Here is a 25,693-nt window from a genome sequence, read left to right on the forward strand (position 1 = left end):
GTACCAACCTAAGATTAGTGCCCAACACTGCAGCAAGGACCCTGTGCGACAAGATTGATCTTCCTGACCCTTTCCACAAAGCACAGATACTACAAACAAAAGCAGCACTCACAGCCTGCGCTCCTCTTTGCTGCAATTCCTCGTCACTGATTTAAGCCGGAAGCAGCTCAGCGACACAAATTCAGTCAACAGCTCCTCCACTGTGTTCACATTCACTCGTCTCTTCATCCGCTTTGCTAACCTAAAAGGAAATAGGACCAGAGAAAAGATGACAAAAATCAGATAGATGTTCCATTTGCTAATATTTACATTCCTTCCCCTCCCCCGATGTTATCGGACATGTTTGATGAAGTGAGCACTGATTTTCAATAGTATTTACACTCTCCACTCAATGCAACAAAAGTGAAGCATTTTTGTTATGAGGGATTAATTATTGGATTCATTCTTGCTGGTCACAGGGCTAAAGTCAGGTACTGTTTGCCGATTTTGCAAGCTGTGAAGAATATACATTACAATCTACATTCACACCCCAGGGCCAGGCATTGATATGCATGAATGATTGCAGCTATTGTCTTTGGATCATTCAAAGTATTTAGAACTGATCAATGGGGCAAGCCATCCCATTCAATTACAAACACCCAATACATGTTTGTATGGCAAATATAATCTGGTGTGCAAACACCATTTTAAATCCTGTGAATGTCTGACTAACTAAATGTAGATATGAGAAATAGTTCTAATGTCCTTTGTTCTGATTTATCATCAATGAAATGTGGACTATATCTTGGCTAAATTGCAGCCAGAGAGCAGTAGGTCAGAGGCAATCAAGTGGCAAGGCAAAGGGGTTTATGTCAGCACATTGCCATCTCAGAACTAGCATTCATATTCCAAGGATCAATTTTATGTTGAGTTTTAGCAGAGGAGAAACATCCCATTTGTTGTCCTGACATTGAGATATAGTAAAGTTTGTAATTACTGTGTATACATACACCTTTTGTACAGAGTACTTTTCTTTTACCGGTTTAATGTTAAATAAATAGGTCTAGTAGTTTATAGTTTAAAATCTGATCAAGTCTGATAGAGTGTATATTCTTCTGCTTTCTGAAGTAAGATCACAAGGCAGAACCGGATATATTCCGGTAATCTGTAAAACAGTGGCGAGGGCTCATTTTCACCCCCAGGTCTTGCTACATTTACCTATATATTGAGCAAGTTAACGCCCACTTTGGATCGGAAATAGCGAAGAATCACAGGACAAAAAAAGAAAAGTGTGAATGAGAATTCTTTACCGAGAGGTAAGTTATTGAAACTATCGGAGCCTCAGGAAGGCAGCGGCTTAGTCGGGCGTTCAAGCCTCTGCTACAGATGCCAGAAGCTCTGCAATGAGGTATGTGCTGTGTTACTGGACCTTGGCATTCCTCTCTGGCTGGGCACAGCAGGAGCGCTGGTGCTAGATGCAATCATGCACCCTGTCCCAGTCACCCACACTCCATTAGCGGAGGCTTCCAGGGTTGTGTCTCACAGTAATTTCAATGAACCAAGCTTTAGGATTGAGGCTAATTCACAACCAGTGGACAAATGCAAATCCTTATATCGCACTGATATTACAAGGGTTGTTCTCCTTGGAGCAGAGAAGGCTAAGAGGAGATCTGATAGAGGTGTTTAAAATCATGAAAGGTTTAGATAGAGTAAATAAAGAGAAACTGTTTCCAATGGCTGAAGAGTCGATAATGAGAGGGTGTGGATTAAAGGCGATTGGCAAAAGAACCAGAAGCGACATGAGGAAAAACTTTTATACACAACGAGTTGTTAGGATTTGGAATGCGCTGCCTGATAGGGTGGTGGATACAGTGGATACAGATTCAATAGCAGCCTTCAAAAGGGAATTGGATAAATATTTGAAGGAGAAAAAATTGCAGGGATATGGGGAAAGAGCGGGCCCAACTGGATTGTTCTTCGAAAGAGCCAGTGCAGAAAATGCGATGGGCCAAATGGCCTCCTTCTGTGAGGTACTACTCTATGATTACCAATTGTAGAGTAATAAGGTTCCCCCACTCTGTTCTCAATTAGCTGAAGTCAGCCATCACATCACCTGGTGCAATAGGCCTCAGAATGCCTGCACTATGGTGGGTAAATCAACCAGGCCTCCTGTCCCTGGTCACTGTATAGTGACTGCTGCTGGAGAGTTCACACGTGAACCTTGCACGAGGGCAGGATCAGGCCTGGCTGTGCTAACCCCAGCGACCTGTAGAGGAATGAGTTTACCTCTTTGTGCAGTCACAGTGATAGAGAGTCTTGGGCTCCCGGTTGTAATAAGAGAATTTCAATTCCTGCGGCGAGATCTTGTACTCACACCGATCCAGGGGCTTGTAACAGTTGCAGCTTCTGGATTTATCTGTAAAAATGAGTAATAAATATTATTAAAACGCTGTCCTGGGGACTTCTCACACAGGAGAGACTCGTTCACTTTCAGATGGTTCAACTCTCCCACTTTTAGTAATCAGTTGTTTGGAAAAAATCCCTACATGGCATATTATCCTTATATTGTTATAAAACAGTGTATCCTCCAACTCACTGTGAGCAACACAATAGGAGATCTGTTAGTAAATATTAAAAATATTGGAAGAATTATTATGGCATTGCACAAGGTACAACAGCAGATATTTGGTTTAATAATAGGGCTGCTATATATAGGAATCTATGAACAAGGGGGTTGGAATTCAAAATTGAAGAAGTGATGCTTCAGTTGTATAGAGCCTTGGTCAGACCCCATCTAGAGTATTGCATTCAGTTTTAGGCACTGAACTTCAGGAAAGATATATTGGTCTCGGAAGGGGTACAGCGCAGATTCACCAGAAAGATACCAGGGCATAAAGGGTTAAATTATGAGGACATGTTGCATAAAATTGGCCTGTATTCCTTTTAGTTTAGAAGGTTGAGGGGTGATCAAGATGTTTCAAATGATGAAGGGATTTGATAGGGTAGATACTATTTCTTCTGGTTGGGGGGCGGAATTCAGAACAAGAGGACATCATCTTAAAGTTAGAGCCAGGCCATTTAGGAGTGAAATCAGGAAGCACTTTTTCCACACAAAGGGTTGTGGAATTCTGTAACTCACGCCTCCAAAATGCTGTGGATGCTGGGGGAATTGAAATTTTCAAGATTGAGATTGATAGATTTTTGTTAGGTAAGGATATCGAGGGATATGGATCAAAGGCGGGTAAATGGAGGTGAGGTACAGATCAGCCATGATCTAATTGAATGGCGGAGCAGGTTTGAGGGGCTCAAGGGCCTACTCCTGTTCCTATGCTCCTGTTACGCACAACGAATTATCAGGGCCACTGATTTATGGTGACTGAATAAGTTAAATCCTATTGTTAGTACATGGATTCTGGGATTTTTATCAGTGGTTTGGGGATCTGTTGTACTGCTATTCATGGGAAGTTGGAGAATTTGTTTGATAAGGAAAGGATTATATGTTGAAATGGAGAATGCATCATTGTAGTGGTGCATTTTAGGTGATGGGAATAAAGGGAATGTTGTTTAACAATAAAGAAGAAAGTAATGATCTAAAAATTGAAATTAATGTGACTGAAAAATTACATGAATTGTACATCGGAAGTTTTTTTTATAATTTTACTGGATTATACATAAAAATGGTTAAAATAAATTGTGAAGTAAATAAGATATTAAAATGTACAGGAAACTCTTTGGTATCCGGCACCGACGGGACCGGGATGGTGCCGGTTGATTAAAAATTCTGGATGACGGACAGGCCTATCTACCAAGGCTATTTTTAACAAACAAAAATTTAAAAAGTCAAGAAATGTGCAGTATACAGTAACTGGGTACTCACCTACAGAATCCCATAATGCAAGATGGGGGAGATAATTCACGATAAAGATGGAGAGACACACAGAAAAATGGCAGATCGGAAGAGACTACCGGCAGCGTGGGAGAGTCAGACTCCTGTTATTGAGGTGTTCGGACTTCCAACAGCGCCAAGAAGCCGAGTAGTGGCAGTTTGGAGAACTACCCCCACTGACTAACTCGGCCACCGCGGAAGACTCGGACTCGGCAACATTTCCGGTTATTGAGGTGTTGTTTTCGGAATATGAATTTTGCCGGTTAATAGAGAATTACGGATATTTAGGTGCTGTTTAAACGAGAGTTTCCTGTATTGCAGACAGACACACACACGAAAAGTTAATACTATAGGCACAAAATTGGACTTCATTGCACCCATTTTCCTGGCAGAAATCAGAAGTCCAATATAGGAGGCCAACCTCCCAAACAGCATCGGAAACACCCCAGAAGCCATATTAGTTTGGGCATTATGGCGGCTGCCTAAAACAGGCATTAGACACCGTGAACATGCTAATGAAAGACCCAATGCCTATTTTGGGACCCATTACAGAAATTAATTTGCCCTGGGCCTGCTGTGCTCAGGATTACCTGGTCCACATGCCGCCTAACCAGTGGCCCTTAAAGGGATCACTGGAGGCTGCTACCAAAAAGGTCAGGTTTTAAAGAAATATGGCACAAGGCACCCACCTCCTGTTCTCCTCTTCCCACACCCAGGCCACAAGTTTCAACAGGGTGGTGCCAGCAATAGCAAAGAGTGGACAGAATAGGAAAAATGAAAAGTGTAATAAAAACAGAAAATGCACAAATACTCAGCAGCTCAGGCAGCATCTGTGGAGAGAGAAACAGAGTTAGCGTTTCAGGTCGATGACCTTTCGTCAGAACTGGAAAAAGTTAGAGATGTAACAGATTTTAAGCAAGTGCAGGGGGAGGGAAGGGAAGAACAAAAGGGAAGGTCTGTAATAGGAGAGAAGGCAAAAGGTATGATTGTACAAAGCAAAAGGAGATGGTAATGGGACAGATAAAGAAACAAAAGATGAGTCTAAAAGAGGTGTAAATGGGAATGGCAGAATCATCAACAGCTGCCATCTGAAAAAATAGGGGCAGAGGTTATGGTCTGAAATTGTTAGTCCAGAAGGCTGTAAAGTGCCTAATCGAAAAATGAGGTGTTGTTCCTTGAGCTTCATTGGAACAGTGCAAGAGGCCGAGGACGGAGAGGTCAGAGTGGGAGTGGAGCGGAGAATTAAAGTGACAGGCGACCAGAAGCTCAGGATCACGCTTATGGACTGAATGGAGGTGTTCTGCAAAGTGGTCACCCAATCTGCGTTTGGTCTCCCCAATGTAGAGGAGATCGCATCGTGAGCAGCTAATACAGTATACTAAATTGCAAGAAGTACAAGTAAATCGCTGTTTCACCTGGAAGGAGTGTTTGGGGCCCTGGACAGTGGGAAGGTGGAAGTAAAAGGGCAGGAGTTGCATCTCCTGCGCTTGCACGGGAAGGTGCCGGGGGAAGGGGTGTTGGGGGTGATAGAGGAGTGGACCAGGGTGTCAGAGGGAGTGGTCCCTTCAGAATGCTGAAAGGGGAGGGGAGAGGAAGATGTGTTTGATGGTGGTATCACGCTGGAAGTGGTGGAGGATGATCCGTTGAATGTGGAGGCTGGTGGGGTGAAAGGTGAGGACAAGGGGAACCCTATCGTGGTTCTGGGTGACAGCAGAAGTGCGGGAAATGGAACTGACATGGTCGAGGGCCATGCCAACCATGGTAGAGGGGAATCCTCGATTGAGGAAAAAGGAAGACATGTTGGAAGCACTAGTATGGAAGGTGGCATTGTCAGAACAGATACGACAGAGATGGAGAAACTGGGAGAATGGAAGAGAGTCCTTACAGGATGCGAGGTTGGAGGAAGTGTAGTCCAGGTAGCTGTGGGAGTCAGTGGGCTTATAGTGGATGTTTGTCAATAGCCTAACCCCAGAAATGGAGACAGAGAAATCGAAGAAGGGAAGGGAAAAGTTGGAGATGGAAAAAAATGAGTGTAATGAATGAGAAAAAAAATGTTGTAGGTATTGACATTCAAAACAATGGGTGGACCTGGGAGTTGAAGCTAGGAAGACATTACAGAATTCTCTCCAGGCAATTAGAGTTAAGTATAAGTAATGCAGTACCACCACAGTGGCCCCTATCTTGAAGGTTAAGCTAGGATGCCTGAATCAGTATTGTATTAAAAAGTGAATGGGGACATTGAAGAACATGCAAAAGTAACTGAAAAAACATGATACCCACAGCATACCAAAAAAATCTTGATGGAACAAAGTGTTAAAGGAAGCAAGAGTCAGACTGCGAGAAGTCCGTGCACGTGTAAAACTTTGTTAATCCATGATTAGAATTGTGACAAACTCCTAATTCATTACACTCATTTTCTGCTGAGTTTAACCCCTCCCCCTACTCCGTCCATGTCTGAAATATCCTCTGGTTGATCCTATATGCTTATTCCCTCTTACTACTCTCAAAATCATGTCTAAAACCTTCTCCAAGACCAGGGTTGGTGTTTGCCTTGTGTGGGCCCAATGTAAAGGTTTGGTTTGGGGCCCCTACATTTTACTGGTGGATTCGATTTAATTTGTAATTCTATGGGTTACACGAGCTGTTACCTTTAGTGTTTATTTTCTACGGTTCAACTTTAGGGACTTCTATTCCCTGCTCTTATTCAGCACCTGGGAAGTGTGACGGTCATTTCCTAGTATGTAGAATCACTTGGACGTTTTATGCGGAAATATTAGTTAACAGGTTGGAGGGGCAATCAATTACACTTAGGGAAAGAAATAAGAAGTTAGGGAAAGAAATAAGAAGTTAAAAAATAAGATCTAACTGGGAGAGGTATATGCTCTTGGGAGTCAACTTTGAGAGAGATGGGGCAGCACCGAAAGAACATTCTCGATCCAAAAAGCAAGCTGGACAACAGAATTAAATAGAAGAATATTAAGATCAGAAATGTGCGGTCAGAGTTTGCATTGTGTATGATTGAGAGTCAGGCTGGAATGCAGATGGTGTGGGAGAGAGATGGACACAGAATTGTCAAAACCCTAGCAGAACTTGGAACACGTTTTAGAGGGGACAGCTGTTGTCAGGAGCAGCCAGTGATTCTTTCATTATGACAGACATTGAAAGTCATCGGTTCGTTCAGACAGAATTTACTGAGTTAGGGAAATAATTGGACACAAACCTACTTTATCAGACGAGACAGGTGCCAACGACTGACATACTTCTTATTTCGCTAAGTAGCATGTTATCATTGTTTCGAGACATGAAAAATTATTTTGATTTACAAAAACGAGTTCAGGTTTGAAATCGAGTAGAGTTAGGGAAAAGTTTGCGCGAATTCTCCTGATTTCAAACCCATCTTAAATTGTAATCCCCTCAAGAAGTACACTACTGAATGAAAATAAAATAATTCTTATTTTGATATGTATTATATAAACATTAATGGAAGTACTGAGATTTGTGCATGTTTTATTTTATATTAATAAATAACCACACTGGATCCGCAAATGCACGGCCCTAACACCACCCAGTCTAAGATTTGCTGTTCCGGTCCCGGCCACATCTTGTTTACGTTTCATGTTGCAGTGCTACTAGCCGCCTGTATCTGGCATGATGCTGACCTTGTTTCAAATAAAAGTTACTCTACAATTCAATAAATTATAATCATAAAGCGTTTTAAGTAAAGCTGTCGCTGAACCTTTATCTCTTGTCCGGTGATGTCGGATTGGATCCAGAGACTGAGGAACAGAGGAGCAGCTGCCAATGATCCCAGGCTGGCTCCAGTTTCCACTCGCACAAGCTGGATCGACAGGCAAAAGGCCTTTTTTATCCACGTGATTTGGTACGGATTCCGAACTTCGGTTCTTGGAAGAGCTGCCAGAGTTGAATTTCTCCCCTGGGGGAGTAGAAAAGGAACTTTCCACCCCGTTTTTTACCATGTATGTGCTGTTCTCCAGCCCCAGCAACGTCACGGTCACATTTTTGCTCAATGACACGGTGGGGTCCAAACTCTCGGATGAGCTGGTTACTGTGCTCAGTTCTCCCAGCATGGTGAAACCACGTTCTTCACTGACATTCTTATCCAATCCAATAGTCACGGTGCCACTCACTTCACTCATTAAGGAATTGGAAGCATTTCTCTGCAAAAGGCGTCTAGAAACATCTTTTCCCTCCAGGGCAACAGGGAGTGAGTTTTCCATCAAATCCCGCTTAAAGTCAGGGTTAAAATCCGTGCTGCTAGTTACCACTGTGGACATCATACCTGCCCTTGTCTTCAAGCTATTGTCAACTGAGAGGCTGGTCGCCGTTTGGTTCGCTTTACCAGTTGCTGAAGGGCTTCCCGTGGGTTTAGACCACAGTTCCATTTGAAACTCATCCAAAATGGGCTGCATGTAGTTGTATTCGGATTGAGGATGTAAAATGGCCTGGGGCACTAGCTCAGTGACAGTGCAGCTGAGAGAGAGAGAGAGAGAGATGCACAAACAGTCAGTTAAACTGCAGTTGGAGGAGAAGTTTGCTCCATCAATAGTGCATTTCTTAGATTTGTCCCAGAGGGGATCTCAATCCAGCTCCTCCTGGACCCTAGCCTCCACACAAAGCTACCTTTAATTCAACACAAATTGGCACTGAAATGCAGGGCATGGCTACAAGATGAAAATGTCACTCTGGTCCAGCAGGCGGTGTTTTCCCTGAGCTTGGAAATAGGATGCATTGGCCTTCAATTCCCTCAAGGCCTGGAGCACAATGCAGGGGGAAAAGGGGTCAGAAGAAGTCAGGCAGGGGCAGAAAAATCAGTCGGGACTCTTGGGTCACTGCCCCAAAGAGTCAGACAGGTGAATTCCTGCTGGGGTTGGGGGCAGGTGGCGGTTTCATTCGCCCCACAGACGGCCCATGACGTGGGAAGGTGGTTGGGCCGGCAGGATGGCTCCCCCCACTGGAGTTCCTGTGTGCCAAAAAAGGTACAGGTGCCAGGTCCACGGGAAGTGCCAGTGTGGCCCACCAGGGTGTCCAGACCTAGACATCTCATAAGAGCAACGGCAGGATCAGGCAAATCAGGCCTCTTTAAAATGGGCTGTGCGCCAACATATTAATAAAGCTTTTTAGCTGGCGCAACCAACTCAGCCTCTAAGTGGCTTGTCAGTGTCATATCTACTCTCCCCGCCCCACTCTAGCAAGTGTCTAAATTGGCATATTGACGCAAGTGCCCACTGGCAGTATTTAAATTGGTTGATCTCACCCTGACCCCAGATACTCCAATGAGATTAGGCGCCCTAGCACCCGAGTGACTCTTTGGGCTTCCATAGGGGTACTACACATGGTCTCAATACCCCTGAGAAAAAAAATCTTCTAGAGTTCCCACTCGTGATTCACATCTCTCAGAGAGAGAGAGTGTGTGTGTGTGTGTGTGTGTGTGTGTATATGTGTGTGTATGTGTTGGGAATGTACAGGGTTGAGCTTGGCTATGCTTCCCTCTGTGGTTGGTCAGGTGCTGAAACTCACTGCCTAGGCTCATGTATGAGGGATCATTTTTCTGAGTTTGCACACCCATTTCATCTGCTGGATGCAAGTATCGGGAATTTGGTGCAACAGTCAATAGTTTCCACCTTAACTTTAAATGGATGGGAAATTCTGCATGGGTCCACTCACCTTGTTGGCCGAATTCCCAATACTTGCTCCCGATTGGTGAAGCTCTGTGCTGGGAGTGTAAATTCTTAAAATTTACCCCATGAAGAACGGCCACTTGGGTAAGGCATTGGGTGGGACGTGATCAGTACCCGTGAATATAGCAGCAAGAGATCTCATCTTCAGGAGGGTAGGGGAGAAAATTCATCACCAGACTCACCGGTTCCACCAAGTCTTTTTAGCACAATGCTCAACTGGCTCCAGAATGAAACAGGGGACCTGGAGAATGCTGAAAAATGTTACTCCAACCAGCGTGGCGATGGTATCATTTACGTTCAGGAGACATTTCTTGAACCTGGAGGTGGGGAGGGGAAATAAAGTAAAGTTAAAAGAGTTAATTTTCATTATGCTGAATGATTTCCCAATTAAGGTGGTGACTTGATGTTGACAGGACTGCCTGAGTCAGCACTTTCTTTCTCTTCGCCTCTCTTAGGCCCTTCTCTCATTTCTCCTCCCCTTCCCATCATTCAGCCATGCCAGCTTTCATTTCTGCCCTCTTGGGTACTTTGCCCCCTCCCCCCCAATTCCTACCCTAACTCATCACTATTCCTCTGCCTTCCTACTCTCCTGCCGCCATTTGAGGCTTAAATACCACTTGAATAAACCTACAGCTAACTTTGGTGCCTCCCTTGGTATTCTCCAAAAGGCCCATCAAGGCACCCATCACTGCTTCCTTACGAGCAGCAACCATCCACTCCTGCCGACCTCGCCACCTAGCACGCCCATTGGGGGCTAACCTCACCAACCTCCTTCCCATCCCACTCATTTATTATCTCATTTTTAAACTGCAGCTTGGCATGACCTAAATCATTATTTCTTGATTTAGTCCATCTTCTCCTACCTTGGTGGTGGTCTAATGCTCTGGACCTTGGCATCTGGCTTACCTATAATCACAGTCACAGTGGGATATGGTGTGCAGCCTGAAGTTTCGCATTCCATAGTTGTATTCGAAAGCAGATAATTTATGCTTGCAATGGTCATGTTCTCTGCAGCAGATGTCTGTCCTACTAAATATTCCTAAACATGGGAACAGTGATTACTAATAAAGGAATGTGCAGTTCATTACTGGTGTCAATATTTAAAGAGACATTGCCACATTAAAATTCTAATGCTTAGTGGGCACAATCTGTGAAGAAAAATGCTATCACAATGGTTTAGTTGTGGTACTCAACCATACAGAGAAAGTCCTAAATTCAATTTCAGAGCTATTCCAAGTTAGCCGATCTCAGTTGAGGCGCTACAGTTAACTTTGGTTTCTCTGGGCGGAGGGTGATGGTAGTGGTGGGGGGGCAGGGGTGAATTAGTCAGGAACCCCATTTCTGAACACTACACCGTGACCACCACTGTAAAGAGTGCATGTGTGGGTATTGGGCGAGGCAGTGATGCTACGCTGCTGACACTCGCTGACATGGCGAATAGGCACTTGGGCGAAGTACAAGAAGACTGCTGATACCTGTGGAACTGTACCCTAGAAAGGACTCAACGCCTTTGACAGAGGAAAGGAAAAAAAATTAAAATCAGAGAGAAAACAAGGAGAGATTTTTTAAGAAAGACATTTGCTTCCCTTCAGTTCCTCATGATCACAGATCTTACATGGCTGATGACCGCCTTGTGCAAAATGGGAACAGCCTCTCCCTTTGATAAAGTATGTGGATCATGTGAATTACCACATAACGTTAGATGTTTTAAAAGGGAGATATCTGTGTACCCACAGGTGTCTCTCAGGCTGTCCTGGCTCCAGTGTTATGTGCTTTCAATGCTGGACAGGAGCAGTCATTTTGTGTTGAATTCCCCATAATGATATATTGCCAGCCATCTCCACCTCCGTGATGTAAGTCCAGAACTGCGCGGGTCTGCACTAAACACTTGCTCCAAAGCTGCCTCCAACCCAAAGTTCTAAAGTACCGTTCCAAGACAAGAATGATACAGGGGCACGCACAGGCAGCTCACTTAATGACACTACAGTAATTCCCTTTTAAAGGGGGACCATTATTATGGCGAGGGCGAACAGCAGGGAGCAGCCTGCTGCACACAGATTATTAGCTTAATGGCATCACAGTGATCTTTTCATGGCCCGACACATTTCAACATGATTTATATCATTGTAGTTGGCAAATTTGGAAGTGGGGGAAAAGGCTTGCCAAACACTTTTTAAATAAGGCATTGTTTGCCCGTAAGAGCGAGCTGGGACTCAAACATCTCTCTGTGGGGAAATGCTGCAAGTTTGCACCTGAACCGAAGCCAGTAACCGGGACATAAGCAATTTTATCAAAGACAAATAGCAGCCTATGTGGCACTGGCCGACTCTGACCCTATTCCCAGCAACTGCACATGATAATGTGGATTACAGCACACTCAAAGAAATTCCAATAAGATACCTGTATGCTGGAAATGTAAAATAAACAGAAAATACTGGAAATAATTACACAGCAGGTCAATCAGAATACATGCTGTGCATTTCCAGCACGTTCTGATTTTACATTTATAAAAGGATTCCAGTTTTAGGAGCATTTCTTGTGTAAGAGCCGAGCCAGTGAATGTTGGCAGGTTTACCAAAATGTGGAGCATCACAGCTCAACCCGATCCCATCACCAGCCGACATCCAGACACGCGCATTTCTCCAGCGTGGGTGAGGGGGGGTCAATGGATAGTAACCAGGAGTGGGAAATCTGGCTAATTTTCCCTTTCCATTCTCGGGAGTGCGGAGGCCAATTTTGATGGGCCCAACGGTTGCACCCGGTGAGATTAGCTAACTCAAGAGACAGACCAGGGATCAAACCTGATGCATTCCTGGTCTGCATAATTCACCATCACACTGGCGGATTCATTGATCCAATAGGGTAATTTTGACTTTGCGCGATAGCGTAAAATGTGAGAGAGTCGGCAGCCCGTTGAACATCTCTCTCGATTTGTATACCCATTGACTTTAATGGAATGCTCTTCTACACTCCTCATTGAACCAGGGTTGGTTTGATGGTGATGGGGGAGTGAGGGATTAGGCGGGTCAGGAGGTTACAGACTGTGGTGCAATACAATTCTGCCGTAAGATATTTTAAGTTGTGAATGTTTCCATGTCCCAAACATTCTCTGTAGGGTTTGAACGTTTAAAATTATTTGCAGATCAGACTCTTTCATTTCAATATAAATGTCAGGCAGGGTCCATGCAGCCAAGTGTCGGACTGCACTCTGGTCACAGTTGACTAGAAGGCCCTCAACATGCAGCCGGCAATATCGGCAAAAGAGTGTAATAGAAAGCAGAGCACCTTATATGGACTGGATTTGTTATTACAGTAGAAGGGAAAAACCATGACTGCATATTTCTAAAATATAAAACCAGAATGTGCTGGAAATGCAGAGCAGGTCAGTATGCATTCTGACTAATTATTTTCAGCGTTTTAAAAAGTTTGGTCCTGGGATGTGGGCGTCGCTGGCAAGGCCAGCATTTATTGCCTATCCAGAGTTGCCCTTGAGAAGGAGCTGGTGAGCCGCCTTCCTGAACCGCTGCAGTCCGTGTGGTGAAGGTACTCCCACGGTGCTGTTAGGGAGGGAGTTCGAGGATTTTGACCCAGCGACGATGAAGGAACGGCGATATACTTCTAAGTCAGGATGGTGTGCGAGTTGAAGGGGAACTTGGAGGTGGTGGTTTTCCCATGCGCCTGCTGCCCTTGTCCTTCTAGGTGGAAGAGGTCGCGGGTTTGGGAGGTGCTGCTGAAGAAGCCTTGGCAAGTTGCTGCAGTGCATCTTGTAAATGGTACACTCTGCAGCCACGGCACGCCAGTGGTGGAGGGAGTGAATGTTTAAGGTGGTGGATGGGGTGCCAATCAAGCGGGCTGCTATGTCCTGGATGGTGACGAGCTTCTTGAGTGTTATTGCAGCTGCACTCATCCAGGCAAGTGGAGAGTATTCCATCACGCTCCTGACTTGTGCCTTGTAGATGATGGAAAGGCTTTGGGGAGTCAGGAGGTGAGACACTCGCTGCAGAATACCCAGCCTCTGACCTTAACTTGTTGCCACAATATTTATGTGGCTGGTCCAGTTAAGTTTCTGGTCAATGGTGACCCCCAGGATGTTGATGGTGGGGAACTTGGAGACAGTAATGCTGTTGAATATCAAGGGGAAGTGGTTAGACTCTCGCTTGTTGGAGATAGTCATTGCTTGGCACTTTTGTGGCACAAATGATAACTGCCACTTATCAACCCAAGCCTGAATATCATTCAGGCCTTGCTGCATGCGGGCATGGACTGCTTCATTATCTGAGGAGTTGTGAATGGCGCTGAACACTGTGCAGTCATCAGCGAACATCCCCATTTCTGACCTTATGTTGTAGGAAAGGTCATAGATGAAGCAGCTGAAGATGATGGTTGGGCCTAGGACACTGCCCTGAGGAACTCCTGCAGCGATGTCCTGGGGCTATGATGATTGACCTACAACCACCACAGCCATCTTCCTTTGTCCTAGGTATGACTCCAGCCAGTGGAACGTTTCCACCCACCCAGCCCCCCGATTCCCATTGGCTTCAGTTTTACTAGGGCAAACGCAACAGCCTTGTCTTTTGCACTCACGTGCTGGGCTCTACCCTCATTGAGGATGGGGATATTCATGGAGCCTCCTCCTCCCGTTAGTTGTTTAATGGTCCACGACCATTCACAACTGGATGTGGCAGGACTGCAGAGCTTTGATCTGATCAGTTGATTGTGGGATCACTTAGCTCTGCCTATAGCAAGCTGCTTCTGCATTTTAGCATGCACGTAGTCTTGTGTTGCAGCTTCCCCAGGTTGGCACCTCATTTTTAGGTACGCCTGTTGCTGCTCCTGGCATGCTCTTCTGCACTCCTTATTGAACCAGGGTTGGCCCCCTGGCTTGATGGTAATGGTAGAGTGAGGGATATGCCGGGCCATGAGGTTACAGATTGTGGTGGAATACAATTCTGCTGCTGCTGATGGCCCACAGCACCTCATGGATGCCCAGTTTTGAGCTGCTAGATCTGTTCTGAATGTATCTCATTTAGCACGGTGGTAGTGCCACACAACACGTTGGGGGGTGTCCTCAGTGTGAAGACGGGACTTCGTCTCCACAATGATTGTGCGGTGGTCACTGCTACCAATGCCGTCATGGACAGATGCATCTGCGACAGGTAGATTGGCGAGGTCGAGGTCAAGTAGGTTTTTCCCTCGTGTTGGTTCTCTCACCACCTGTCGCAGGCCCAGACTGGCAGCTATGTCCTTCAGGACCCAGCCAGTTCGGTAAGTAGTTGTGCTACCGAGCCACTCTTGGTGATGGACATTGAAGTCCCCCACCCAGAGTACATTCTGTGCCCTTGCTACTCTCAGTGCTTCTTCCAAGTGGTGTTCAACATGGAGGAGTACTGATTCATCACCTGAGGGAGGGCGGTAAGTGGTAACCCGTAGGAGGTTTCCTTGCCCATGCTTGACCTGAAGCCATGAGACTTCATGGGGTCCGGAGTCAATGTTGAGGACTCCCAGGGCCACTCCTTCCCGGCTGTATACCACTGTGCTGCCACCCCTGGTGGGTCTGTCCTGCCGGTGGGACAGGACATACCCAGGGATGGTGATGGAGGAGTCTGGGACATTGGCTGAAAGGTATGATTCTGTGAGTATGACTATGTCGGGCTGTTGTTTGACTAGTCTGTGGGACAGCTCTCCCGATTTTGGCACAAGTCCCCAGATGTTGGTGAGGAGGACTTTGCAGGATCGACCGGGCTGGGTGTGCCGTTGTCGTGTCCGTAGCCGGTGCCGAGTGTTCGGTCCGGTTTTATTCTTATTATTGTTTTTCGTAGCGGCTTGGTACGACTGAACCATTTCAGAGGGCAGTTAAGAGTCAACCACATTGCTGTGGGTCTGGAGTCACAAATAGGCCAGGCAAGAATGGCAGATTTCCTTCCCTAAAAAAGGACATTAGTGAACCAGACGGGTTTTTAACAATAATTCGATAGTTTCATGGTCACCATTACGGATATGGCTTTTTATTCCATTTATATAATTAACTGAATTTAAATTCCCCAGCTGCTGTGGTGGGATGTGAACTCAAATCTCTGGATCAGTAGTCCAGGCCTCTGGATTATTAGTGCAGTAACATTAGCACTGTGCTACCATTCCTGATGATATATTTCACATTTTCATGGTTTTGCCTTGTCATTTTTTGCGGGGAGCGGGGGGGGGGGAATTTTGAGTGCGTCATAAGCAACATCATCGCAAACAGCTGCTGCAACCAGATCCACATTACGGTTCTTCCCAAACAAACAGTAAGTGCTATTTGCTGTAAAGAGGAAGTAACTGCATTCCCTGTTCCAGTAATTAAGTGATTTCACAACATGGAAATATCAGGAGTCAACAGCCAGTAGCTGAGGACAATCTGTCGGGTGAGGGGTTCTATCCTTAGTGCAGTAAAACTGAATGGTAATAAAAAGTATATTCCAGGAATCTGAGCTCCTCGTATGGAGCTTTGACTGTGACTGAAAAACCTGCCACTGACATCCGTGCCTGAATTTCCAAAGTCTGATCCTGGAGGGTGAAGCCACGTATGCACAGCTTTAATTTATAATGTAATATATGTTATATGAAATCTATAGAAAGTAAAATCAGGTGGGGTGCGATATGGACGCCTGATCCGATCCCGTCAGTTCCCCGCTGGGCCGGTTAGAATTACCCCCTCCCCCCACCGAGGATTCAATAATTGAGATATTGAGCCCGCCACAAAAGCACGATAAAGAAAGTCAACGGGATATCACTGGCATCACTGCCTCCTTTAACATGCAGCATGAACAGATAATCTGATCTAACTCACTGTACAAATAATACAAGCGCAAGCATCTTCTCACCGGTAACCGGATACAACTATTATGCCTGAAGCGATTCATATAATGATTAAACTAACTATATAGGAGGATGCCATGGATTATTTTATGCAAATTTCCCCCCTCCCATCCTGAGGACATGGAGTCATTGCTGGGATATTGTTCCACAGGTGCCAAGCACCCTCCTATATCCCACCAAGTAGACATTATTCATGGGTGAGCCTAGACAGTGATTGTTGACACGCTGCTTGACAGAGGGGTCATCACAGCTGAGTCTGTTCTTGTCCTTATTCAACATCCACACATGCACATTTTCTAGTAGTGGTCAGTGATCAGGAGCGCGAACCTCACTGGAGACCCTGATTTGTTAAAGGAGGATTGATGTCTGGTTGGGCAAATGGACCGGGGAAGGCAAGGAGTGGGGTATGGGTTGGCTAATGTCAAGGTATTGCGCCGAGGTTCTGCCATTCTCGTTGCTTGGTGAAATTGTGTGTTGCAACTTAAGTTCCAACTGTAATATTAAGTAAAATTCTCAAGCTCCCCACAACGGTTACATTCACGGGCTGATGTGGTAGACAGAGCAAGAAAGTCCCAGGTTTGATCCTTGGCGTGTGCTGGTTAGCTGGTCTCTGCTGGGACTGCAGTAGGAGTGCAACAGTTGGCCTCAGTGTCCCCAGGATATGGAAGGGTAAAATTAGCCATGGTTCCTGATCACGATTGAGCGAATCCTGCTGGAAAGTATGTGTGCAGTGACTGAGGACGACAGCAGGAATGGCTGTGATAAGAACATAAGAAATAGGAGCAGGAATAGGCCACTTGGCCCCTCGAGCCTGCTCCGCCATTCAATAAGGTCATGGCTGATCTTGGGCTCAAAGCCACTTCCCATAACCCTTCACTCCCTTATCTTGCAAAAATCTGTCTCTCTCCGCCTTAAATATATTTAATGACCCAGCCTCCACAGCTCTCTGGGGCAGAGAATTCCACAGATTTACGACCCTCCGATAGAAAAAATTCCTCCTCATCTCAATTCTAAAAGGGCGACCCTTTATTCTGAAACTATGCCCCCGAGTTCTAGATTTCCCCACGAGGGGAAACATCCTCTCTGCATCTACCTTGTCGAGCCCCCTCAGTATCTTATATGTTTCAATAAGATACTCTTTTTGTGGTTGAACAGCCTGCAGATACTCACTGTCTAAGCTCACGTGTGAGGCATGTCCACTCGAGGTGGGGGGAGGGGAGAAAATCCTTAGACCTGCTACAGACCAGCATGAGTCAGCCACATTGAGAAACAGCAAAACACGACGAAAAAGGTCTCTTTTACAAAAAAAAATGATTTCAAATTTATCCTCACGCATGACTTCTATAATTCAATTACATCATTGCATATGCCGAGTTGGCAGAAAGCTGCAGACCACTTTATTCCCTCCAAAAGGATGATGCCTTTTCACAGGTGTAGGTATGAACCAGCAAAACTCAGTGCACTGCATCAGCATGCAAAATATCACTCACACAAAGAGCATGGTAAGTAGGAATTCCTCAATAATCAGAGAACAAAAAGGAGCCATGCTTGTACGATGAAAAAATAAAGATCTTGCATTTATATAGCACCTTTCATGTCGTCGGGACATCCCAAAGTATTTCAGAGCCAATAAATTATTTTGAAGTGTAATCACTGTTGTTTTGCAAGGCAAATGTGGCGACCACTTTACGCACAGCAAGATCCCACAAACAGCAACGAGATAAATGACCAGTTAATCTGTTTTAGTGATGCTGGTTAAGGGTTAAATATTGGCCAGGACGCTCCTAATCTTCTTTCAATAGCGCCATGGGATCTTTTACAACTACTTGAACAGGTAAAAAGTCCTCAGTTTAATATCTCATCAAAAAGATGGCAGCACCCCTCTCAGTACGGGCATGAAGCATTAGCTTAGATTATAGGCTCGAATCCCTGGAGCTGGGTTTGAACACACAACCTTCTGACTCCACAGCAAGCGTGCTACCACTGTGCCAATCTGACACTTTAGAATTGAAACTGATGGATCTGCACTTACACCGAGAGGTTAAAGCTTAAAAATATTAAACAATCTTTATTTTCATTTTAACTGAGCAACCTGGGTGCAAGAGAAGGCCCACAGAACAGGACACCATCAAGAGCAGGAAAGAAGACAAAGTCAGGAAATAGTGGTTAGGCAATGCCAGGCTTGAGTTTTTAAATCCTGTAGACTGTAGGAGGGAGAGAAGGCCGTGGGAGGGAAGGAGTTGCACAGTTTTTTTAGTTACTGAGAAACGAGTTGAGAATAGGAGACTGCGGTGAATTTTCATTTCAACACAGTAAGAATCCAGGAAGAGCGTGTAGGAGGGTGTATTTGCAGCTTAAGAGGAAGGTACAGTGGTGCACTGACCATACTAATATCTATGAGAGAGAGAGAGAGAGAGAGAGAGAGAGAGAGAGAGAGATGGGAAAGGTTGCAATGGAGCAGGAGAATTTGGAGGCTAGTGTTTAGAGGCGAGAGGACTCGCATATTAGACAGCAAGCATTTCCTGCATTCTTAAAAAGTTGAACATTTTTTAACCTATGAGATAAGACTGCTGACACTTTTCATTCATAAATCGATGTCCAAGGCTGGCTGGAGTTCCCCTCAAATGCTCAGAGCCAACAGCTACAGATTGTCCAAGTTTGGTTGGGGGAAGTTCTCCCCGTCTCATTGAAAAAAATCTGCCTAACATTGGTAGTGACAAGCTTCTAGAGGCACGGGTACAGGATAAAATTAGTACTCACCTCGAAAGACGCAAGTTAATTCAGGACAGCCAGCGCGAATTTGTAAAAAGCAAGTCATATCTGACAAATAAGTCTTTGAGAAAATAATGGAGTGCATTGATCAACAAATGCAGTGCATGTGGAGTATATGAATTTTCAAAAGGCATTTAATAAGTTGCCACATAGAAAGCGCGTCGAGAAAATTAAGGCACAGACTCCATGGCCAAATGGCCTCCTTCTGTGCTGTACTATTCTATGATTTTATGATTCTATGGTATTAAAAGTGTGGTAGCATTGATAGGAAGTTGGCCAAATGACAGAGAACAGGAGTTAACTGATGTTTATCAGACTTGAGGGATGCAAACAGTGGTGCCTCCCAGGGGTCCCTGTTAAGACTACTATTTTTCTCCATTTAAATGATCTGGACTTGTTTATAAGGGGCACAATATCAGCATTTGCAGATAACACAAAAAACAAGAGCGTGGTTAATCGTGAAGAGGACTGTAAGCAACTTCAGGAGGATATAGATAAGTTAGGTTGGGCAGGTGAAATTTAATGTGGAGAAATGTGAGCTGATGCATTTTGGAGGAAGAATAAGGAGAAAACATATACACGAAACAGTAAAACTTTAAAGGAGTAGAGGAGCAGGGAGACTTCAGGGTTCAGATGCACAAATCTTTAAAGGGCAGGTTACTAAAGCTGTAAAAAGAGGAAATAGGATCTTAGGTTTTAATATAGGGGTACTGGGTACAATAGCTAAGAGCTAATTCTAAACCTATACAAATTATTGCTTAGGCTGCAGTTAGAATATTCTGATGAAGGGTCCCAGACCTGAAACATTAACTCTGTTTCTCTCTTCACGGATGCTGCCTGGCCTGCTGAGCTTTTCCAGCTTTTTCTGTTGTTATTTTATGTTTGAATATTCTGTCCAGTTTTGGGCACCTTACTTTAGGAAGAATGTCAAGATGATGAAAAGGGTGCAGAAATAATCACTAAGATGATACTGGGGAAAAGAGGCTTTAGTTAAGATTTAAAGTAATTGGTAGAAGGATTAGAGGGGAGATGAGGGAAAAAAATTTCACCCAGAGGATGGAGGGGGTCTGGAACGCACTGCCCGAAAGGGTGGTAGAGGCAGAAACCCTCATCACATTTAAAAAGTACTTGGATATGCACTTGAAGAGCCGTAACCTACAGGGCTACGGACCAAGTGCTGCAACGTGCGATTAGGCTGGGTAGCTCTTTTCCGACCGGCACGGACACGATGGGCCGAATGGCCTCCTTCTGTGTCGTAATTTTTCTGTGATTCTATGAGGAACGACTAGAGAAACTGGGCTTTTTTCAATCAGAAGGAAGGTTAAGAGAAGATGTAATAGAGATGTTCAAAATGATGAGAGGTTTTGATAAAGTAAATTGGGAAAAACTACTTCCACTGGTCAGTCAGTCAGTAACTAGATGGCATAAATTTATCAAAAGAACAAAGGGAGAGGTTAGGACTTTTTTTTTTTTTTTTTTACACACAGGTATATTCAAATAAAGAATGCAGAATCCATCATCTATTTTAAGGCACAGTGGGCTGAATGGCCTCCTTCTGTACTGTAAAATTCTATAATTCCCATTCCTGATCATTATCCAGTACCCTTTTGTGGTAAACCACTGTTATCGTTCACTATCGTTACACTAAGGTTATCACTGTTTACATCGTTACACTATGGTTATCACTGTTTACACTGTTGTATCACTACACAAGGTTACCTCTTGCCACGCTGTTATACCTGGGCTGACCTCAGCTGACTCCGCCCATGGCTCCGCCTGCTTGCCCAGGTATAAAGGTGATCGACTGGCTGGTATTCCTCCTTGTTGGAACCGATCACCCACGAGGGTGGGCTCTGTTATTTAGCCAATAAAAACCTATAGTTACAATCTTAACTCGTCGCTTTTCATGGAATGAATTGATAGGTATATCACCTTTCTAGCACAAAAACTAAATACTGCAGATGCTGGCAATCTGAAATAAAAAACAGAAAATGCTGGAAATACTCAGCAGGTCATTCCCCTTCTAAAACAGACACGTTGGGTGGAGAGAGGATTCAGCTTGGCTGTGACAACCTTGCTGATACTGTACGATAGCAAAATACTGCAGATGCTGGAAATCCAAAATAACAACAGAAAATGCTGGAAAAACTCAGCAGGCCAGGCAACATCCGTGGAGAGAAAATAGAGTCAACGTTTCAGGTCAAACCCTTTGTCAAGACTGGAAAAGCCCAGGAAATGAAATAGATTAAAAGGCCAGGCTGGGAGAGAATAAAAGAGAAGTGAAGAGACATTAAGAGGTATTCAAAACGAGAATAACGTAAGGATGACCCCGAGCTTCCGGTCGCCTGTCATTTTAATTCACCGCCCCATTCCCACTCAGACCTCACTGTACTCGGGCTCTTGCATTGTTCCACGGAAGCTCGAGGAACAGCACCTCATCTTCCGATTAGGCACTTTACAGCCTTCCGGACTATCGAGTTCAACAATTTCAGATCATAACCTCGGCCCCCATTACATTTTTACTTAGTTTTTATCCACACCTTTGTTTTGGCCCCCCACCCCCCCTTTTTTTCTCTCCCACATGGCAGCTGTCTCCCATTCTGCCAGCGCATTTCACACCTAATCTAGAGCCGTCTTTTGTCTCCACTAGCCCTATCACCATCTTGTCTTGTTTTGAATACCTCTTAATGTCTCTTCACTTCTCTTTTGTTCTCTCCCAGCCCGGCCTTTTAATCTGTTTCATTTCCTGTGCTTTTCCAGTCTTGATAAAGGGTTTGACCCGAAACGTTGACTATTTTCTCTCCACGGATGTTGCCTGGCCTGCTGAGTTTTTCCAGCATTTTCTGTTGTTATTTCTTGATGATACATTGTCTGGCCTCGCACATGAAGAATGGCCATGTGGGCTAACTATCCCCCGGGGAGGGCATCATTGGAAAAAGTACTTTAGTTGTTTAAGTTAGGCAGGAGTAATCAGCAACTACTTCCAGGTGTGTCAGCCCAGTTCCGTTAACACCACAGAAGTTAACTCATCAATGCACAAGAGTGTTAGTTTCAACTTCCTGCATACCGACACCACCACAGATCACATTACAGGACCACACACGAAATGTCAACCACAGCATACAGTGTGGCGCACAAGATGAATGTTAATTATTCTAGATTTTAAAAAAAAATCAACTTTCAATTGAGTTTAAGAACAAAAAAGGAATTTCTTTGGTGGTGAATTTGCTGAAATATCAGTCTGGGGGTGTCTGTCTGTCAAAGAGACTTAGCTCAGAATGCACTTTCCTCCTCCCTGATCCTAATTTAAAAGGCCACTCCCTTCACTTAAAAAGTTCGTAGAAATGTCTCTGTTCAGGGAGGGAGAAAAAACATGCATCATTTTTGTGACTATGGTGTCATATACAAGTGATGCAATAATGTTTTTCTTATCTCCTATTAATTGCCTTCGGACGTTTTCTACACTAAAGTAACTATATGAATGAAAGTTGCTATTGCTGTAATGTGTCCAACATCAAGTCATGGATGAGCCACAACTTCCTCCAGCTTAACATTGGGGAAGCTAAAGTTTTCAGACCCGCCATAAACTCTGCTCCCTTAGAAACACAGAATCTTACAGCACAGAAGGAGGCCTTATCCAAGTCCAGGTCATTTATATACACAACAAGAAAAGCAATGATCCCAATGGGACCCCACAGCATCCGTCTCTCAAGTCAGAAAAACAAGGGACTCGTTGAGGCAAATGGTATAGATGCATTTAAGAGGAAGCTCGATAAGCACATGAGGGAGAAAGGAATAGAAGGATAGGTTAATGGGGTTAGAAGAGGGATGGGAGGAGGCTCGTGTGCAGCATAAACACCGACATGGACTTATTGGGCCGAACGGCCTGTTTCAGTGCTGTAAGTACTTGGTAATACTACACTCTGACTCCTATTCCTTAGCCAATTTTGTACCCAAGTTACCACTGTCCCTTTAATCCCAAGTGCTTCTATTTCCCAAATAAGTCTGTTATGTGGTACTTTATCAAATGCCTTTTGAAAGTCCATATATACACACACATCTATTGCACTACCGTCATCATCCTCTCTGTTAATTCCTCAAAGAATTCAAGCAGCTTAGTCAGACACGATTTGCCTTTAACAAATCCATGCTGGCTGTCCTTTATTAGCCCATGCTTCTCCAAGCACTGATTTCAGTCCCTTTCCCAGCCACTCACTCAGACTGAAACAAACTGTGAGAATCCTTGGCATTCTATTTGATACAGAGCAGAGTTTTAAACCCCATATCCTAACCATCACCAACAACACCTTTTCCACTTGTGCAACACTGCCGCCCCTCTGCCACTGAAACCCTTATGTCACCTCTAGATTCGATTATTCCAATGCCCTTCCATCCTCCACAAACTCCCACTTGTCCAAAACACAGCAACCTGTACCCTGTTCTGTACTAAGTCCCGTTCGTCCATCAGCGACCTACACTGGCTCCTGTCCCACAACATACATTTAAAACTACTCAAATTCCTTCATGGCCTTGCTGCACCCCATCTCTACAATGTCCTCCAAACCTTACAATAACCTTCCACGGCAGCCTTCAGTCCTCTGATTCTTTTTATATATGCACAACTCCCTCCCTTTACCTCACCAGTGGTGGACCGTTTGGTGACACTGGCTCCACTCTTCCCCTAACCTCCTCTGCATGCCCACCAGTCTCTGCCACCTTTTTGGTCCTCCCTTACTAATCTCTCCCTCCATGGCCCCATCCCTTCCCCTGCCAACTTCCACTTGTGAAGTCCCTTGGGACACGTTGTTCTTTTTGTTAAAGGCGCTATATAAATGCAAACTTTAGTTTGAATTTGCTGCTCAGGTTTGTGTGTTGTATCTGCACGCAAATCAATTGAACTTTTTCCTCATCAAGACAATAACCCCTTTTAAATGCTGGTACCATCATGCACACATTTATAGAGTGTTAAATGATGAGTAGATTTTCCCTGATTCTGTGGTATCGAGAGTTTTCAAAAAATAAAAGTATGAAAACGGTGCGAATTTCTTACCTAAATCGGTGAAGTTTCCAGCAGAGTCTCCCGCCCCGCACCAGATGGTGCCGGGAACCGTCCACCCTCGCCGGCTCCGCCTGGCTCCTTGGCGCTGGTCCCGGAGGAACCAGGCTCCGGTCGGGGTGTGGAGAGCGGCCGCAGGGGCGGGCGAGGCGCTCCTCCTGGCCCGCCGGAGCCCGGGCTCGGGGCTGGGGGTCAGCGGGTTGGAGCAGCCGGCCAGCCCCCGCTCCTCCACAGCCCGCAGGTCCACCTGCAGCCGGGGGCCGGCCGGCCGGTCCCGGTCCCGCTCCTCCCGGCAGAAGGCCAGGTAAGCGCGGGTGAGGGGCTCCTCCTGCCGCACGGTGCAGTGCTCCAGTTGACCCTGCCGGCTCCAGGTGGTCTGGAAGAGGACCAGTCCCCCGCCGGGCCCGCCGAGCCGGGCTAGGAAGCTCAGAGCACGGGCTGAAGAGTCGCTGGCCACCAAGTAGCAGAAAGACCGGCCCCCCTGGGACAACCCCACCAGCCCGTCCCTCGGCCACGCCGCATAGCCTTGTAACTGGGAAAGATATAACAACAAGAGCAAACACCCAGCCAGCATCCTAACTTACACACACACACCCAATTTTTCTTTTACACACACACACAATTAAAAAGGAATGAATTAAAACAAATAAGTGAGGGTTTAAATATTTACATTAGACGTTTTCATTGATGCTGGAGCTTTATTGGTGAGGAAAGGGGCGTGCTGAGTTTTTTTTCTTCGGGGCCGTACCTCTCGTCCTACCTCAGGTTTACAGCTTCCCTCCCACTCACTTTTCCTTTCTCGCCTCCAGAAGCCGCTCACCGTCCCGATCCCGGGCTCTGCTCCGGAGCCGCAAACTCCGGGTTAGCGCCCCGAACAGGTGTGGTGTGGGTTGGGGGGGGAAAGAGAGAGAATCACTTTTTCACCTTGATGAAAAAATCTAAAACTGACCAGAATTGTGCTGAATTTTGATTACATATTTAAATAGGCATTCTTGAAGGAGAAAGATATAGAGGCTCTGGAGAGGGAGCAAAAAAGTTTTACATGCATGATACCAGAAATGCGAGGGTATACATACCAGGAAAGGATGAACAGGCTGGGTCTCTTTTCTCTTGAAAAGAGAAGGCAGAGGGGTGACCCAATAGAGGTCTTTAAAATTATGAAAGTTTTTGATAAGAGTGGATACAGAGTGAATGTTTCCACTTGCTTGGAAGAGCACAACTAGAGGGCATCAATATAAGATAGTCAGAAATCAAATAGGGAATTCAGAAGAAACTTCTTTCGCCAGAGAATGGTGAGAATGTGGAACTTGCTACCACAGGGAGTGGTTGAGGCGAATAGTATAGAGGCATTTAAGGAGAGGCTAGAGAAGCATATGAGGGAAAAGGAAATAGAGGGTTATGCTGATAGAGTTAGATGAGGAAGGGTGGGAGGAGGCTCGAGTGGAG

General features: G+C 45.2%; 1 protein-coding gene across 1 annotated transcript in view; it reads right to left on the reverse strand.

Annotated features, from left to right (window-relative positions):
• pla2g3 (phospholipase A2 group III) overlaps window positions 1-24,956 on the reverse strand; it is a 29,563-nt gene extending 4,607 nt beyond the window's left edge. The window contains exons 1-6 of the mRNA XM_085961418.1: window positions 24,242-24,956; window positions 10,471-10,603; window positions 9,747-9,881; window positions 7,602-8,356; window positions 2,266-2,395; window positions 113-241 (exon numbers count right to left, since the gene is read on the reverse strand). Of these exons, the coding sequence (XP_085817544.1) occupies window positions 113-241; window positions 2,266-2,395; window positions 7,602-8,356; window positions 9,747-9,881; window positions 10,471-10,603; window positions 24,242-24,821 (1,862 nt within the window). The 5' untranslated portion in view covers window positions 24,822-24,956. The remainder of the gene's footprint in view (window positions 1-112; window positions 242-2,265; window positions 2,396-7,601; window positions 8,357-9,746; window positions 9,882-10,470; window positions 10,604-24,241) is intronic.
• Between the last annotated feature and the right edge of the window lie 737 nt (window positions 24,957-25,693).

The sequence above is a fragment of the Somniosus microcephalus genome, chromosome 19 (assembly GCF_052327205.1).
Source record: "Somniosus microcephalus isolate GS21.2 chromosome 19, FLI_Smic_1.0, whole genome shotgun sequence".
Taxonomy (NCBI): Eukaryota; Metazoa; Chordata; class Chondrichthyes; order Squaliformes; family Somniosidae; genus Somniosus; species Somniosus microcephalus.